The 17,401-nt window shown below is 32.3% G+C and overlaps 1 protein-coding gene across 2 annotated transcripts in view; it reads right to left on the bottom strand.

Annotated features, from left to right (window-relative positions):
* Nucleotides 1-10,668: 10,668 nt before the first annotated feature.
* The window catches only part of LOC143076326 (putative transporter SVOPL), a 44,896-nt gene continuing 38,163 nt past the window's right edge, over nt 10,669-17,401 (bottom strand). The window contains exons 9-13 of one of the 2 annotated variants that reach the window (XM_076252048.1): nt 17,174-17,251; nt 15,194-15,387; nt 13,734-13,823; nt 11,857-11,970; nt 10,669-11,193 (exon numbers count right to left, since the gene is read on the bottom strand). In XM_076252048.1, the coding sequence (XP_076108163.1) occupies nt 11,182-11,193; nt 11,857-11,970; nt 13,734-13,823; nt 15,194-15,387; nt 17,174-17,251 (488 nt within the window). In that variant the 3' untranslated portion in view covers nt 10,669-11,181. The remainder of the gene's footprint in view (nt 11,194-11,856; nt 11,971-13,733; nt 13,824-15,193; nt 15,388-17,173; nt 17,252-17,401) is intronic. The other variant, XM_076252047.1, reaches the window with a different exon arrangement.

Below are 17,401 nucleotides of genomic sequence, written 5' to 3'. Positions count from 1 at the left end.
AATCACCAGAATCCTATAGTATGGTTAGCATTCAAGTTAAAATAACGCAATATTGTTTGACTAATAGTTCCCTTTATTTATATCTATCATATTTCTTTTAAAAAATTCAGCCAAAACTCTTGTAAATAAATAAATGACACAAGTCTAATATATTAATTAATAAAAATATAGAATATATACCAATACACATAATTAACAGCGCCTGGTGATGTTTCATAGCCTGACCGGTTTCGGTCCAAAAAGGACCTTCATCAGAGGCAGAATGGTGGATTAATGTTTGCACCATATTTATATAGATATGGTAACCGGCGATTGAGTTAACCAGCGGTTCAGATTTTACCGGCGGTTCAGAGTTAACCGGCCGATCAAAGTTATCCAGTGGATAAATATGTATCTGGTTGAAATCTAAACAAGTTCAATTATCCTTTCAGTGAAAAATCATAGGAGCTCTAATATATTAATTAGTTTGGCATGATGTATTTTTTTCTATATTTTTAGGGGTTATTTCCTGGACACAGGTTTTCTTTGAAAAGAGGTTTGTTACACAGATTAAATACTTATGTATAATCTAATAATCTGTAATAAAAGAAATCTGTTGTATAATTTAGTATGGATTTTTTTCCTGGATATTAAGTCTCACTTGAATGTTATTTTCTATAAATCATACATGTCGATTCAGCCATCTCTTTGTCGATTCGTTAATTAACATCTGTCCACTCTATGAAATCGTTATTTACACCTTGTCATTCAAAGATTTATAGCACATTTTTAAAATTTGATCTAGATCGACTTTAATTTGTCTAACAAACCAAATCAAAATCAAAACAATATAAAAGAAGATGTGGTATGATTGCTAATGAGAAAATTCTCCACAATAGACCAAATGACACAGAAATCACCAACTATAGGTCACCATACGGCCTTCGACAATGAGAAAAGCCAATACCACATAGTCAGTTATAAAAGGCCCAGAAAGGACAAATTTAAACAAGAAAACTAACAGCCTAATTTATGTACAAAATAATGAGCGAACAAGAATGTGTCCTCAGTACACGAATGCCCCACTCGCACTATCATTTTCTATGTTCAGTGGACCGTAAAATTGGGGTAAAATCTCTAATTTGGCATTAAAATTAGAAAGATCATATCATAGGGAACATGTGTACCAAGTTTGAAGTCGATTGGACTTCAACTTCATCAAAAACTACCTCGACCAAAAACTTTAACCTGAAGCGGGACAGACGGACGGACGAACGAACGAACGGACGAACGAACGAACGGACACACAGACCAGAAAACATAATGCCCCTCTACTATCATAGGTGGGGCATAAAAACAAATATGTAATACAACAACAAACGAAAACCACTGAATTACATGTTCCTGGCCTGGGACAGGCACATACAGTTTGATGTGTGGTTAAACTAGTTTGTTTAAGGAACTTGTTTGTTGAACTCTAGATATCTTGTACCTGTTAGTTGTTCGTGTATTGAGGTCACTGTTTCATTGAGGTTAACGAATATCTCTTTCAAACCCTAAAAAAAGAATATTCAAATAGATAAAACAATTTAATTACTAAATTGTTTCTCCTTTTGTAATAATATGTTCATTGCTAATAAAATTAACGGTACCAATTTTGTTGCACCAGATGCGCATTTCGACAAGACATGTCTCTTCAGTGATGCTCGTGGCCAAAATATTTGAAATCCAAAGCTTATATAAAACATGAAGAGCTATAATCCAAAAGGTCCAAAAAGTATAGCCAAATTCGTGAAAGGAATCAGAGCTTTGCATGAGGGAGATACATTCCTTAATTTATAATAATTTCTAATATTTTGTAACAGCAAATTTTAATAACACAAAAAATCCGTATTTTCATGCCAGTACCGAAGTACTGGCTACTGGGCTGGTGATACCCTCGGGGACTAATAGTCCACCAGCAGAGGCATCGACCCAGTGGTAGTAATAAAATCAACGGTACCAATTTTGTTGCACCAGATGCGCATTTCGACAAGACATGTCTCTTCAGTGATGCTCGTGGCCAAAATATTTGAAATCCAAAGCTTATATAAAACATGAAGAGCTATAATCCAAAAGGTCCAAAAAGTATAGCAAAATTCGTGAAAGGAATCAGAGCTTTGCATGAGGGAGATACATTCCTTAATTTATAATAATTTCTAATATTTTGTAACAGCAAATTTTAATAACACAAAAAATCCGTATTTTCATGCCAGTACCGAAGTACTGGCTACTGGGCTGGTGATACCCTCGGGGACTAATAGTCCACCAGCAGAGGCATCGACCCAGTGGTAGTAATAAAATCAACGGTACCAATTTTGTTGCACCAGATGCGCATTTCGACAAGAGATGCTCGTGGCCAAAATATTTGAAATCCAAAGCTTATATAAAACATGAAGAGCTATAATCCAAAAGGTCCAAAAAGTATAGCCAAATTCGTGAAAGGAATCAGAGCTTTGCATGAGGGAGATACATTCCTTAATTTATAATAATTTCTAATATTTTGTAACAGCAAATTTTAATAACACAAAAAATCCGTATTTTCATGCCAGTACCGAAGTACTGGCTACTGGGCTGGTGATACCCTCGGGGACTAATAGTCCACCAGCAGAGGCATCGACCCAGTGGTAGTAATAAAATCAACGGTACCAATTTTGTTGCACCAGATGCGCATTTCGACAAGACATGTCTCTTCAGTGATGCTCGTGGCCAAAATATTTGAAATCCAAAGCTTATATAAAACATGAAGAGCTATAATCCAAAAGGTCCAAAAAGTATAGCCAAATTCGTGAAAGGAATCAGAGCTTTGCATGAGTGAGATACATTCCTTAATTTATAATAATTTCTAATATTTTGTAACAGCAAATTTTAATAACACAAAAAATCCGTATTTTCATGCCAGTACCGAAGTACTGGCTACTGGGCTGGTGATACCCTAATATGCTAATTTGACATATAAGACAATGGGAGACCACTGTAATTCAAAAAATCTATTAAAATCACAGAATTCAATTATCTTAGTGTCTCGGTTGTAAAATAAGAAAACATACAGAAAGTGCTACATGAATCTTTGGTTTATGTCTAATTAGGTCAGAACAATATTACTGAAGAAACCTGGTCTTCAAAATATTGAATGTTGAGCATAATATTCATCATATTTTTGTCGTTTCAGGGTCTTTTATAGCGGACTATGCGGTATGGGCTTTGTTCATTGTTGAAGGCTGTACTGTGACCTACAGCTATTAATTTCTGTGTCATTTGGTCTTTTGTGGAGAGGTGTCTCATTGGCAATCAAACAACATCTTTTTTTATATCAAACCAATTTGGCAGTTTAACCAGAACATCATGTGAGCTGTTTCATTAGCTTGCTTCCGTCGTCATCGTCTTTTTGTATCTTCTCTTCTTAAACCACATACCAAATTTTAACAAAAACGTGGCAAGAATAATGTTAAGATGGTTCCACAATCTCTGAACGAAAAACATAGCCGAGAGACGCATTTAAATTTGGGAGGGTTTTCCATCACAGGCACTTGTCTCAGAAGTAGTTTTCCTATATATCTTAATATAACTTGAGTTATTTTGGAACAAACAAATCAAATAAAAATTCATTGTTTCCTAGAAATATGATGGAGAAGTCTACACTGAGACAGCAAATCAGCAACAAGAATTTACTAGAACAATTTGCAATTTTGAGGCTAGGAAATTATTCACTCCTTCTGTAAAGTTCTAAATCGGCCCATAGGTCATTATATTTTACATTGTTCATCTAGGAACAGATTTTTTGCTACCATTCTTTATATCAAATTCTAATGTAGAGCTAAACAAGTCACTTATTCCACTGCACATTTAAAACAATCCGAAGCCCCAGTTTTAGTAGTTGGTATCATTGACCAGATGCATATGGCCTTATATTCAGATTAGGACAAAAAAATAAACAAGAAAAATTTGTAATTTTTTAATAGCAGAATAAATATTTGACAATAAACAAGTAACAGCATATATCACAGTCATTAGAGATAATTAAGATATGTCATATGTATTTACAGCTTTAATTAACATCTGTCATACATGTAGGTTTTATCACATTGAATTAAAATCTATTAATGTTTTTCTCAGCCTTAACAACCATGTCATGGCCATTTTCAACTTTAATTAAAATTTATTATGGTTTTTTTTTCAGCTTTAACGACCATGTCATGGCCATTTTCCACATAAATTAAAATCTGTTGTTTTTTAACAGCTTTAACGACCATTTTATGGCCATTTTCCACTTTTGATTAACTTCTGCCATGGGTATGTTTTTTATTAGCTTCAACTAATTCATATTCATTTACAGCTTTAATTAACATTTGCTAATTTGCTATAGGTATTTTTATCTTTAATTAAGATCTGTCATGGTTTTGTTTGCCATTAATTAACATTTATCATGGGTACTTTTACCTTTAAAAAAGATCTGTCATGGTTTCATTCACCTTTAATTAACTAACATCTATCATGGGTACTTTAATTTACCTTTAATTAATATCTGTCATGGTTTCATTCGCCATTAATTAACATTTATCATGGGTAATTTTATCTTTAACTAGATATCATTGAGATGCAAGCCATCTCTGTGGGCCCCGCTGTGAATAATGTGCATTAAAAAATTGTATCTTTACCATAGGACATGGGTTTGTCAACTGAAATCAAAGTTTTTGACCTTAACCTTTGACCTAGGAAGTTGTAAATAAATTATGACACACCCTTTGGTGTTGGTTTATAAACATGTCAAGTATAAACTTTGAAATCATGACGGTTCTCAAGATATAGAGCGGACACGATCTTCACCACAGGACACAGGGTTGTCAACTGAAACCAAAGTTTTTGACCTTGAACTTTGCCCTAGGCAGTCGTTCATAAATTATGACACACCCTCTGGTGTTGGTTCATATACATGTCAAGTATAAACTTTGAAATCATAACGGTTCTCAAGATATAAAGCGGACACGCTCTTCACCACAGGACATGGGGTTGTCAACTGAAACCAAAGTTTTTGACCTTGAACTTTGCCCTAGGCAGTCGTTTATAAAATATGACACACCCTCTGGTGTTGGTTCATATACATGTCAAGTATAAACTTTGAAATCATAACGGTTCTCAAGATATAGAGCGGACACGATCTTCACCACAGGACACAGGGTTGTCAACTGAAACCAAAGTTTTTTTACCTTGACCTTTGACCTAGGAAGTTGTACATACATCATGACACGCCCTCTGGTGGTGGTTAATAAACATGTAAAGTATAAAGTATGAAATCATAATGGTTCTCTAGATATGGAGCGGACACAAAGTGTTACGGACGGACGGACGGACAAACAGACGGACAGACTGATCACTATAGGGCGACCCGCCTTTGGCGGGGCCCTAATTAAGATCTGTCATTGTTTTGTTCACCATTAATTAACATTTATCATGGATACTTTTACCTATTATTAAGATCTGTCATGGTTTCGTTCACCATTAATTAACATCTATCATAGGTACATTTCCCGTTAAATAAGATCTGTTATGGTTTTGTTCACCATTAATTAACATCTATCATGGATACTTTTAGCTTTAATTAAGATCTGTCATGGTTTCATTCGCCACTAATAAACATCTATCATGGGTACTTTACCTTTAATTCAAATCTTTTATTGGTTTTAAGCTTTAACTAATATGCCATAAGTACAACAAACACATCAAGAAGCAATTTGGTTAACAGGTATAATACTGCATGTGTAGTGGATAAAATAGATATTAATTAACAAGTTTTAACTTTTGTTACAGTTAGGTTTTTTTTAAATTTTCAGCACAAATAAATCCCAAATTGCAACAAAACCCACCCTAAAAAATATTCACATAGTAACATACATATACAAAATGCAGGTGGATGAGATTCATTAAATGACTTGGAAAATGTGTAAAATAGTTGGTCATTTCTAAAATGCAATAAAATATACTGTAAATTCAGAAATTATTGCGTGCATTTATTATTCAATTTTGTCATTTTAGACTAAAATGCAATTTTAAATTTTTGCAATATACAGAAAAATCCTGAAAAATACAAAAATGTTCAAAATGTGAGTTTTAATTATTGCCATAACTCTGTCGCATTTTTTTGCAATAATAAAAACATCGCATTTATTTCTGAATTTACAGTAATTTTCTTATTGAGCAAATATAATTTCATATAATAAAACAATACATGATATGTTTTTTTTTTATGCTCTAACAATAAATATTCTACAACGTAAATAATACCATATAGAAGAACATTTATGATGCAAATATCTTAGCAGAAGCTTTCAAAAAATATTAAAGCTATTCTATGGATACATGCCTGGTACAGAAACATGCATTCAATACTGATGAATTTATTTACATTTTGAAATTATACTGCAGTGTTTTGTTTAGTTTTGTTTATTTTCTATTTATACAAACAGAAAATTTAATTTTTTGGACATTGCACAATTTCATGTAAGTTTGTACTTTTTATGACCTTCCTATATGCATGATATGGAATCCAATTGGAAGTAGAACCACTGATGTTGCAGTGCATGTTTAATTTATGCATCAAAAGACTTGTTGTGGTCTACACAAAAGCTCTGAGCAAAAAGAATAAATAATTAGCCACCAGTCATCTAGAATTTTATAAAAAAATCTTATTTCAAATAGTGTTCATTGATCTAAATAGTCACTTTAAATATTTTACACAAATTATAACAAGTAGCTGGTGGTTTTTATATTTATGATATCAGTATTACAACAAAATAAGGCAAAAAATAGTACTCCATGAAAATTCCAGCTATACCATAAAGCACAGAAACCTTTCTTCTAGTTAACTATGCAGCAGGAATACAAGGTTTTACTTTTTAATATTGCTTGCTTAGCAAAGAAGCATAGAAACCAATTTTCAAGTCTTTGGTTTGACCATACTTAAGGCACTATTGTTGTATTATAATTGTATACTAATTTCTTTGTAACTATGTACGTTTATGAGAATAAAATATTCGTATTCGTAAGATCTAACTGCTGACCTCTAGTACTCAGTATAGCAAGCTTCCACAAGACATCCAATGTCTTTATATATACATTTTGGGGGCCAAAGGTTAAATAATGTGAAGAATGCACCAAACGACTGCAGCATTTTCTGAATAGTTTCAAAAATATAATAGCCATGAAGTAGCAAATAGTACTATAAGTATACAAATATCAACATGAATCTGTAAATTCAACATGTTCAACAATAACATTAGAAAAATAAATATAATGCAAAATTAATTTTATTATAAAAAACAATTTGCAACCTGTTACATGTAATTTCTGAAAGACACTTTATTAAACTTTAAAAGCAGAAGTTAATATGATAAAATGTAAAATTCTTCAAGAACATAACACTGAAAAACTTAAAACCAGATGCTCCGCAGGGCGCAGCTTTATACGACCGCAGAGGTTGAACCCTGAACGGTTGGGGCAAGTATTGGCACAACATTCAAGCTGGATTCAGCTCTAAATTTGGATTGTGATTAAATAGTTGACACAGCATAGGTTTCTGACACAGAATGAATGTGGTCTAATGAACTTAAAATTTTTGTTTTGCCTTTGAGCAATTCACTATGCTGTTGAATATTAATCCTCTCAAAAAAATGTTTGAAAAATTTTCTTTTTATTTATGAAATTTCAAATGAGAAAAATTGAACCCCCCCTCCCCCAATTTTTTTATTCACATCCCCCTATCCTTTATTCCAAAACCGATCTCAATTCAAATTTCTAATGGAGTTTGCAACAATAATCACTGATTTAAATACATCATAAAATATCAAAATGTAAAAAAAGTGCTTGTTATCACTGAATGGTAAAGATTGTTTTAATTTATCAGTTGGTAGTAAAAGTGAATATACATTGTATATTGTATAAAACATTGATTTAAGTTGATTCAACTACTATTCTGGACAAAGAAAGATAACTCCAATTGAAATTTCTTGCTATTGCACAATATTGTGCAATTAGATATTTCTTGCTATTGCGCAATACTGTGCAATTGAAAATACTTGCTATTGCACAATACTGTGCAATTGAAGATTTCTTGCTATTGCACAATACTGTGCAATTGAAAATTTCTTGCTATTGCACAATACTGTGCAATTGAAGATTTCTTGTTATTGCTGAGTACTGTACGTGTGCAATTGAAAATTTCTTGCTATTGCACAATACTTAATATAATAATTTTAGATCCTGATTTGGACCAACTTGAAAACTGGGCCCATAATCAAAAATCTAAGTACATGTTTGGATTCAGCATATCAAAGAACCCCAAGAATTCAATTTTTGTTAAAATCAAACTAAGTTTAATTTTGGACCCTTTGGACTTTAATGTAGACCAATTTGAAAACAGGACCAAAAATGAAGAATCTACATACACAGTTAGATTTGGCATATCAAAGAACCCCATTTATTCAATTTTTGATGAAATCAAACAAAGTTTAATTTTGGACCCCGATTTGGACCAACTTGAAAACTGGGCCAATAATCAAAAATCTAAGTACATTTTTAGATTCAGCATATCAAAGAACCCAACCGATTCAATTTTTGTCAAAATCAAACCAAGTTTAATTTTGGACCCTTTGGACCTTAACGTAGACCAATTTGAAAATGGGACCAAAAAATTAAGAATCTACATACACAGTTAGATTCGGCATATCAAAGAACCTCAATTATTCAATTTTTGATGAAATCAAACAAAGTTTAATTTTGGACCCTTTGGGCCCCTTATTCCTAAACTGTTGGGACCAAAACTCCCAAAATCAATACCAACCTTCCTTTTATGGTCATAAACCTTGTGTTTCAATTTCATAGATTTCTATTTACTTATACTAAAGTTATGGTGCGAAAACCAAGAAAAATGCTTATTTGGGTCCCTTTTTGGCCCCTAATTCTTAAACTGTTGGGACCTAAACTCCCAAAATCAATACCAACCTTCCTTTTGTGGTCATAAACATTGTGTTTAAATTTCATTCATTTCTATTTACTTAAACTAAAGTTATTGTGCGAAAACCAAGAATAATGCTTATTTGGGCCCTTTTTTAGCCCCTAATTCCTAAACTGTTGAAACCAAAACTCCCAAAATCAATCCCAACCTTTCTTTTGTGGTCATAAACCTTGTGTCAAAATTTCATAGATTTCTATTAACTTAAACTAAAGTTATAGTGCGAAAACCAAGAAAATGCTTGTTTGGGCCCTTTTTGGCCCCTAATTCCTAAAATGTTGGGACCAAAACTCCCAAAATCAATCCCAACCTTCCTTTTGTGGTCATAAACCTTGTGTTAATTTCATAGATTTCTATTCACTTTTACTAAAGTTAGAGTGCAAAAACTAAAAGTATTCGGACGACGACGACGACGCCAACGTGATAGCAATATACGACGAATTTTTTTTCAAATTTTGCGGTCGTATAAAAACAGAGAGAAGGAAAAATTTTAAACAGAAATTTCTGTCTCTGAATTAATTTTACCCTGTAATGTTTATTTTTGTTATTATAACAAATCAAAATCTATTAAGAAATTTGATTAAAATACATATGTCATAGGTATAAGAAGATGTGGTATGAGTATACTATGAGACAACTCTCCAACCAAGTCACAATTTGTTAAAAATGAATTATTATAGGTCAAAGTATGGCCTTGAACATAGAGCCTTGGCTTACACCTTACAGCAAGCTATGAAGGTTCTAAAAATAACTAGTGTAAAACCATGAACATTTAATCTCAGGAGTATAAACTTATCATGGAAGCTTAAGAGATTACTAACAATTTCAATAAGAACTTAAGCTTTAAACTTAAAGTGGTACCTAACACTACAGGGAGATAACTCTGTAAGATCAGCTAAACGTTTTAATTACGTTGTGTCGTAAAGGGAATATCAAGCTTCTCAATGACCAAAATTGGTGTTTGTCAAACTGCTATATAACCAGTGTAATTTTTCTGACAAAACGGTTGGTTCAAAATTTTTGAAATTTTTATATTTTTGTTAAAGGGTCAAAGTAAATACATTGTCAAAATTTTATGAAAATTAAACGAGCAAAATTAATTTTAGTGAAAGTGTTGGGTACCATTTTAAATGAGGATAAACATATTATTATGCAGAAAAATAGTGACAATTGAAATTCAAATAAGATTTCAGCTACATCAGACAGAAACCAACCTATTGCAAATAAATATCAATACATATATGAACCTATTACCAATGTTATTTCACCTGATCGGGCGGAGCTTATTTTTTAATTTGCATAAGGACAGTCTATTTGAAGATGTATGTGATAAGCATGATTGCCGTTATAATTATTATTGAATTCTAATCACCTATCAGTGTCACCAAACGCATATACAAAAGAACTGAGTGTATGATACGGGAGGATTAACTGGACACTACATTCATGACTTTATCCCAAAACTCCTGTCTATAGATGGACTGGTCTTAAATAGGCGAACTCCTTAAACCCGCCCAGTCAAGTGAAATAAATCTAGTAATACTATACTGTGGGTTGAAAAATCTCTATGAAAGTTTTTAACTGTTTCAAAATTGCATTGATATAATAACTCTACAAAACGGACTTAAATTCATCTTCTGTTCCATATTAGAATGTTTAAAATAAATCAAGGTTTTGCACTGAGTTAAAAAGTTATTGTGTTCATTTATTATTTCAGTTTTTTGAAGAAAAGATGAAAATGTGAGATTTATAATTGCAATTTCAGGAATCTCTATTCTGATTATTGTAACAGGTATCAGAAAGCAAGTTCTTACTTAATTGCAATCCTCAAAAAACCACATTATTTAAAACAATAAAAACCGGTTCATAATTTCTGATTGACAATTCATGTGCATGTATAAGTGCACTTGCATAAGGTCAATTTCTATCTGACAAAGCTCTTTCTAAATGCCCACAGCATTGCTATGAATGTTAATAAATAATTCAATACAATTAACAGATCATTGACACCTGACAAAATATAAAATTGGAATGTTCCGATACTTAATCACATGTGATTTCAAACTCTGAACACAATCATAATATTAACAAATATTTTCTCTTCTACCAATGTTTTTTTTTTGATTTTCTGCTTGATTGAAGACTGTTTCTTTTCTTCATGTTGTATGCTGGAAGAATAAAATGCTTATAATTACTTTACATGTATATTTCATTAAAATAAGCTATTTTGAAGGCTAACAGCAGTCTCACATTATTCTGAAATTAACCTTACTTCAAAATGATTCTGAAATTAACCTTACTTCAAAATGATTCTGAAATTAACCTTAATTCAAAATGAAATGAATCATTCATGATTTTTCATGATCCTAGCAAAAAAATGTAATTATAAGTATTGAATACTTCTTTATGTAATTCTAATATAGGATTGAAAAACTACCTTGACCAAAAACTTTAAACTCAAGCAGGACGAACAAAAAAAGGAACAAATGAACGAACAGACCAACTGATCGAAAAACATAACGCTCCTTGGTGGAGCATAACAAGAAGCATTCAATTCTTAAATGAATTAAATTTTTGGTTTTTTCTCACTACTACAAATTTTTGTTGGTCATCTTCTGTAATTACAAAATGCCACAAAAAAATAATGTGATCATAGTTTAAAATGTGAGATTTTATTTTTGCTTAAGATATGCTGTTAACATTTTTTACAATAATTGAAAACAAATTCCAATTTTTCAAACATTTATGGACTGGACAGGACTGTATGGGGAGAAGAAGGTAATTATTGATTGTCTCCCTTCCCTCTTAGATGCTCATTATTTTCAACTTACTGGTAATGCTCTTCCCATGGTTTCTATTGGCAAGCATATGGCACAAATAGCAGCTACAGAACAAACACAACCATACACCAATACAGCAGCTGTTAATGACTGATCTAACAATACCTGTTATGAGAAATAACAAAGTGTGGAGACACATAAATGTCTTGACTACAAGAGTCTAATAAATATAACCATACATTCACGCTAAGGTGCTTTTAATGACCAATCTAACAGTACCTGTAATGAAAGCCTGCCAGGTGGTCTTTCTTACTACTTAAAATTAATATTCATATTTTTGAAATTAAGTTTCCAATTCCCAAAGACAAAAAAAGGTTGATATGGTTATTCTTTTATAAGTCTCTATTGGTCTTTTACCAAAGGACATAACTCAACAAGAATGTGTCCAAAGTACATGGATGCCCCACTCGCACTATCCTTTTCCATGTTCCATGGACCGTGAAACTGGGTAATAATCTAATTTGGCATTAAAATTAGAAAGATTATACTATAGGGAACATATGTACTAAGTTAAAAGTTGATTGGACTTCAATTTCATCAAAAACTATCTTGACCAAAAACTTAAACCTGAACGGAAAACCAGAAAATATAATGCCCCTCTACTATCGTAGGTGGGGCATAAAAATTGGTGAAAGTGACATCACCCAAATTTCAAACTTGATCTGTGTTTGGCAGTAATGAGCCTTGTGTTAAAGTTTCATAACATTTGATTGATGCAAACTAAAGTATAGAGTCTGGAAACAGCAGATTTAGTTATCTTTCCATTTATAAAGGGACATAACTCAAGAACAGTGAAAGTGATGCCACCTAAATTCAAATTTGATCTAAGTTTGGTGTTAAAAACAATATTAGAATTCCTTGATTACATATTCTATAAATAACAGCTCCTTTATCTTGTAATACAAAATAACAGTAATACAGAGCAAAAATGCCAAACAAAGTTAAAACTGGATCTTTTCTGAAAAGTTAAGTAAAAAAAACCTGCTCTTATTCCAACAGAAATGAAAAATATACATGTACAATTTTGGAATCTGTTTGCTTAAGCTTTACATGCAGTAGAATAGTTAAAATGCAGATGTAAGGAATTTTGTAAAGAATGTAAGAGAAATCTAAATCAAACTTAATATCAAATTTCTGAAATTTAAATTCTGCCTTTTTTGCAAACCTTAAGCTTACATATTATAGATCTAGGCATGGTATAAACTCAAAGGAACAAGTAAACAAATAAAAGCATTATTTCAATGAAAAACTGCATGAAGAAATATATTCTTTTTTCCTGTTGATCTCCCTTTATTGTGGAAATATCAACCATGTTGCATATTAATAATAATCCTATTCAGAATCATCCCATCAACAAAAGTTTTGACATGGCAATAATATCTGGCATTATTGCTATTTTACAAAATTTCCCTTTGATCTTAGGACTATTCCAGAAAAAAATGTATGGGGGGGTGTTGGAAGGCAGTTTTTGTCAGCACCCGCCACCCAGACAATTGTAATTGAGAATTATAGTGCATTATAGTGTGAAAAGTTGCTCTGATACCCATCACCCATGTATTATTAATACAATGTGCCTTCCAACCCCCCCCCCCCCCCCCCCTACATTTTTTCTGGAATAGCCCTTACTGTGTGACAATTGTTTTTCTCAGCGGAGTCAATTTATGAAATTTATCGCTAGAAACTAAGGGACCATGTGCTGTGGTTAATTTCATAGGTAAAATAGTGAAAAACAGATTATCATCGGTCATTTCAACATTGCTTTTCTCACTTTCGCTGTACTGGCTCAAGCGAGGAAATCAATCTTGTTGAGATTTTCAACAATAATCTATAATTATCTAAGGCTAGGGAGGACCAATCTTAAGACTTACCTGAGCAACAAAAGGAGTAACCATAGCACCAACTCTAGCCCATGATGAGGCAGCACCTATACCAAGGGTCCTTATATTGGTTGGATACACCTAAAATTGTAAAATAAAAAACTGCTCTAGTTTTGAAGCTAAATACTAGAGGAGAATGATAGAATATTTATATATTAAGAATTTGAAAGTGTTTAAACTATGAGAAGAGCTCACTTATTTATACCTTATTTTCCCCATTTGTATAGTTGTTGCCATGTGACCCCATTGAATATAAATAGATAAATATAACCAAATAAATTTTAAAAAAAAGAGTGAGCAATAGCTTATTTTTTTTCCTGAGTGATCTCATATCAAGGAAGAAGATAAAGAAATTAGTGTACATCATTTTTATATCTGATATTTAACCTGTTTAACAATGGTTTTCATAAAGATCGAAAAGAGTATTTGATTAATCATTGTCTCATTTGCAATCGTAGCACATCTGCTTATTTTCAGGAGGCTGTAAACAATAGAATATGTTTGCAAAATTACTTATTGTTTAACTTTAATATAGATGAGAAAGTTGAACTGAGAGGAATTTCTGACAAATATTTCCCCTACTATATATAACATGTATAAGTATTCAGTAAAAAATCGTTTGATGAGCAGTAACACAAGAATGGATGGAAATAAACTAGAATTCATTATTCACAGCCTGATAGTCATTTAAAAGAACGGTCAAACATTATAATATAAAAATATGATGAGAACATGTGGTATGATTGAAAATGAGACAACTCTCCACCAGAGACAAAATGACATAGAAGTTTACAACTATAGCTTACTGTACTCCCTTCAACAATGAGCAAAACCCATACATCACAGTATCATAAGAATGTTTTTGTGCATTTGAAGCACACACCACAATATGTATATGTGAACTTATGTTCTCAGCGGAAAATGATTTGGAAAGAAAATCTTGTTGTCAGTCAGTAGAAAACAAGAATGTTTCCCCAAGTACACAAATGCCCCATCAGCACTATCATTTTCTATGTTCAGTGGACCGTGAAAATGGGATAAAATCTCTAATTTGGCATTAAAATTAGAAAGATCATATCATAGGGAACATGTTTACTAAGTTTCAAGTTTATTGGACTTCAACTTCATCAAAAACTACCTCGACCAAAAACTTTAACCTGAAGCGGGACAGACGGATGAACGGACAGATGAATGGATGGATGGACAAAAGAACAGACGGACCCACAGATCAACTTCATCAAAAACTACCTTGACCAAAAACTTTAACCTGAAACAGGACAGACGGCAAATGAACAGACGAACTAAGGAACAAAAGGACCCACAGACCAGAAAACATAATGCCCATAAATGGGGCATAAAAAAAGAAATGTAATGGGACGGACATATGGAAGGGCACATAGCCATTGAGTATACCCTTTTTCTTTAGAGAGAGGATATAATATGTATCTTACCTCAGCTGAGTAAATATAAACAAAGTTGAACATCCCTGATGAAAATCCTCTAACACAAAACATAACAGCAGTTAAAGCTTTCTGTGGCATTGGTATTTGTAACAACATAAAGAAGAATGCACAACCTCCCATATTAAAAGCACCCATTTTTTTCCTTCCCACTCTGTCTATTAAAAACATATTGACAGGTAATGCTGAAATATGAAAAATACATATGTTATCATTATTTCATTACAAAAACAAAATAAATCAAAAGTGCAAAACAATTTTTTAAACATATGTATGGCACATGTCTCAGGATTTTAGAAATTTAAAGGGAAACATAAGGATCTATTGTATAAAAAAAACAATACATAAATGATATAAAACTGATTAAATCCCTACCCTAACAAAAATACACAACTGTTATAATTCCAAAAAACTCTTAGCCACAAACCAGAAAATTTCAAAATCAAAACGGAGTTTCTGTGCATAAATCTCCACAAAACTGTAAAGTTTGGAGAAAATTATTCATGAATTACAGAGGAAAGCGCACATTGTGTGACAAACTACATTAAATGTCACAGATTTACCCCTCTCAACACTACACAAAAAAAATAGAAAAATGGCTGCTGCTGCATTTTTTTCTTGTGTTCATTCATTAGAACAGTATATTCCTTTTCAGACTGCTGTTTCTTTTTTATTATAAGAGATACAGAGAAAGTTATTGTATGAAAAATGCTCAGAAGAGCATGAACTGTAATGTTAGGCAATTACTTCAGTAAAATTCAGGTAAAAGGTGTAATTTATTACATTTGTGTTGAATTTTGAATAAAAACTACTTTTAGTCTTCATTTATTTTGTTGTTTTATCTGCCATATAATAAGTTAAAGAAGACACCATACACAATGTATTATGTAATCGTAGCACAAATAAGCGGCTCCATCCTCAAAATGTTTAGTCAACCTCTGTATTTCCCCCTTTTTCTATGTCTCGTAATGACCTATCAAATCATATTTCCCACACGAATTAAATGTAATAAACACATTGAGATAACAAGAATCCTTTTAACTAAATGACTAATCCTTGTTGTCAGTTTCAGAAATCCTGAAAGATTTATATATTACAACTTCGTTTATGATTTCCGCCATTTGCATTGGTCAAAATATTTGTTTTTATTTATTTCAAGCGCAAATGAGACCTTGTATATCCTCGATTCATACGATGACAAATTAGAGAGGACCCGAACAAAAACCGAATGGTTTAAGAGTCCTGATGAAAAATCCATTGTCATCACGGCATATGCTGCGAATAGCAGTTGCGGACGATGGACGTCATCGCGGCATATGCTGTGTATAGCCTTGAAAGGGTTAAGTTCCACAACTCTGAAAGGACAAACTGGAAAATAAAAATAATGACAAGGGCATGTTATTCCATCAAGTAAAGTATTCTATTTAACTTAAGTTATAGAACTGGGTTAAAATTTCATACAAAGTCTTGGCAGAGAGACTGACATTGATATACCATTACAAAACGTTAAAGAAATAGTATTGTTATTGCTGTTCTTCATCAGTAAGTCACAATGCTACAGTAAAAACTTCAACATGAAGCTAAAACTCTCACATCACTGAAAGTGTCATGATGGTCTCTAACAACAGCAGGGAATATTTCTTGATGTGATAATGCTACATCTATTCATTGTAAAACACAGCTCTAGTAAAATAAACAAAATATAAATTAAATCTAACAATCCTGGGATTTTGGGTAAGGGCTATTCCAGAAAAAAATGTATGGGGGGTTGGAAAGCAGTTTTTGTCAGCACCCGCCACCCAGACAATTGTAATTGAGAATTATAGTGCATTATAGTGTGAAAAGTTGCTCTGATACCCATCACCCATGTATTATTAATATAATGTGCCTTCCAACCCCCACCCCCTCCATACATTTTTTTCTGGAATAGCCCTAAGATATTCAATTTAAAAACATAGTCCTAATACTTACGAATGAGTTCCCCAAATGATGATAGTATCATTGTAGAATAATCATCATTGTTTAAAAGATTACAGCTACAACTCTCTCCTGAAATAAATCAACAAAAATTTTATCCTCATTTTTATCCAAGTAATTTTTTCAGGGATGAAAATAAAAACAGTCTGAAAATTTTCAAAATTTAGGACTATTCCGTGAAGGTAGGAATGAAAGCTCAATTTTGTTTACTATATATGCATA

This window comes from Mytilus galloprovincialis, chromosome 5 (genome assembly GCF_965363235.1).
Source record: "Mytilus galloprovincialis chromosome 5, xbMytGall1.hap1.1, whole genome shotgun sequence".
NCBI lineage: Eukaryota > Metazoa > Mollusca > Bivalvia > Mytilida > Mytilidae > Mytilus > Mytilus galloprovincialis.
Note: the sequence above shows the minus strand (reverse complement) of the source record. Positions and strands in the feature narration are given on the sequence as shown.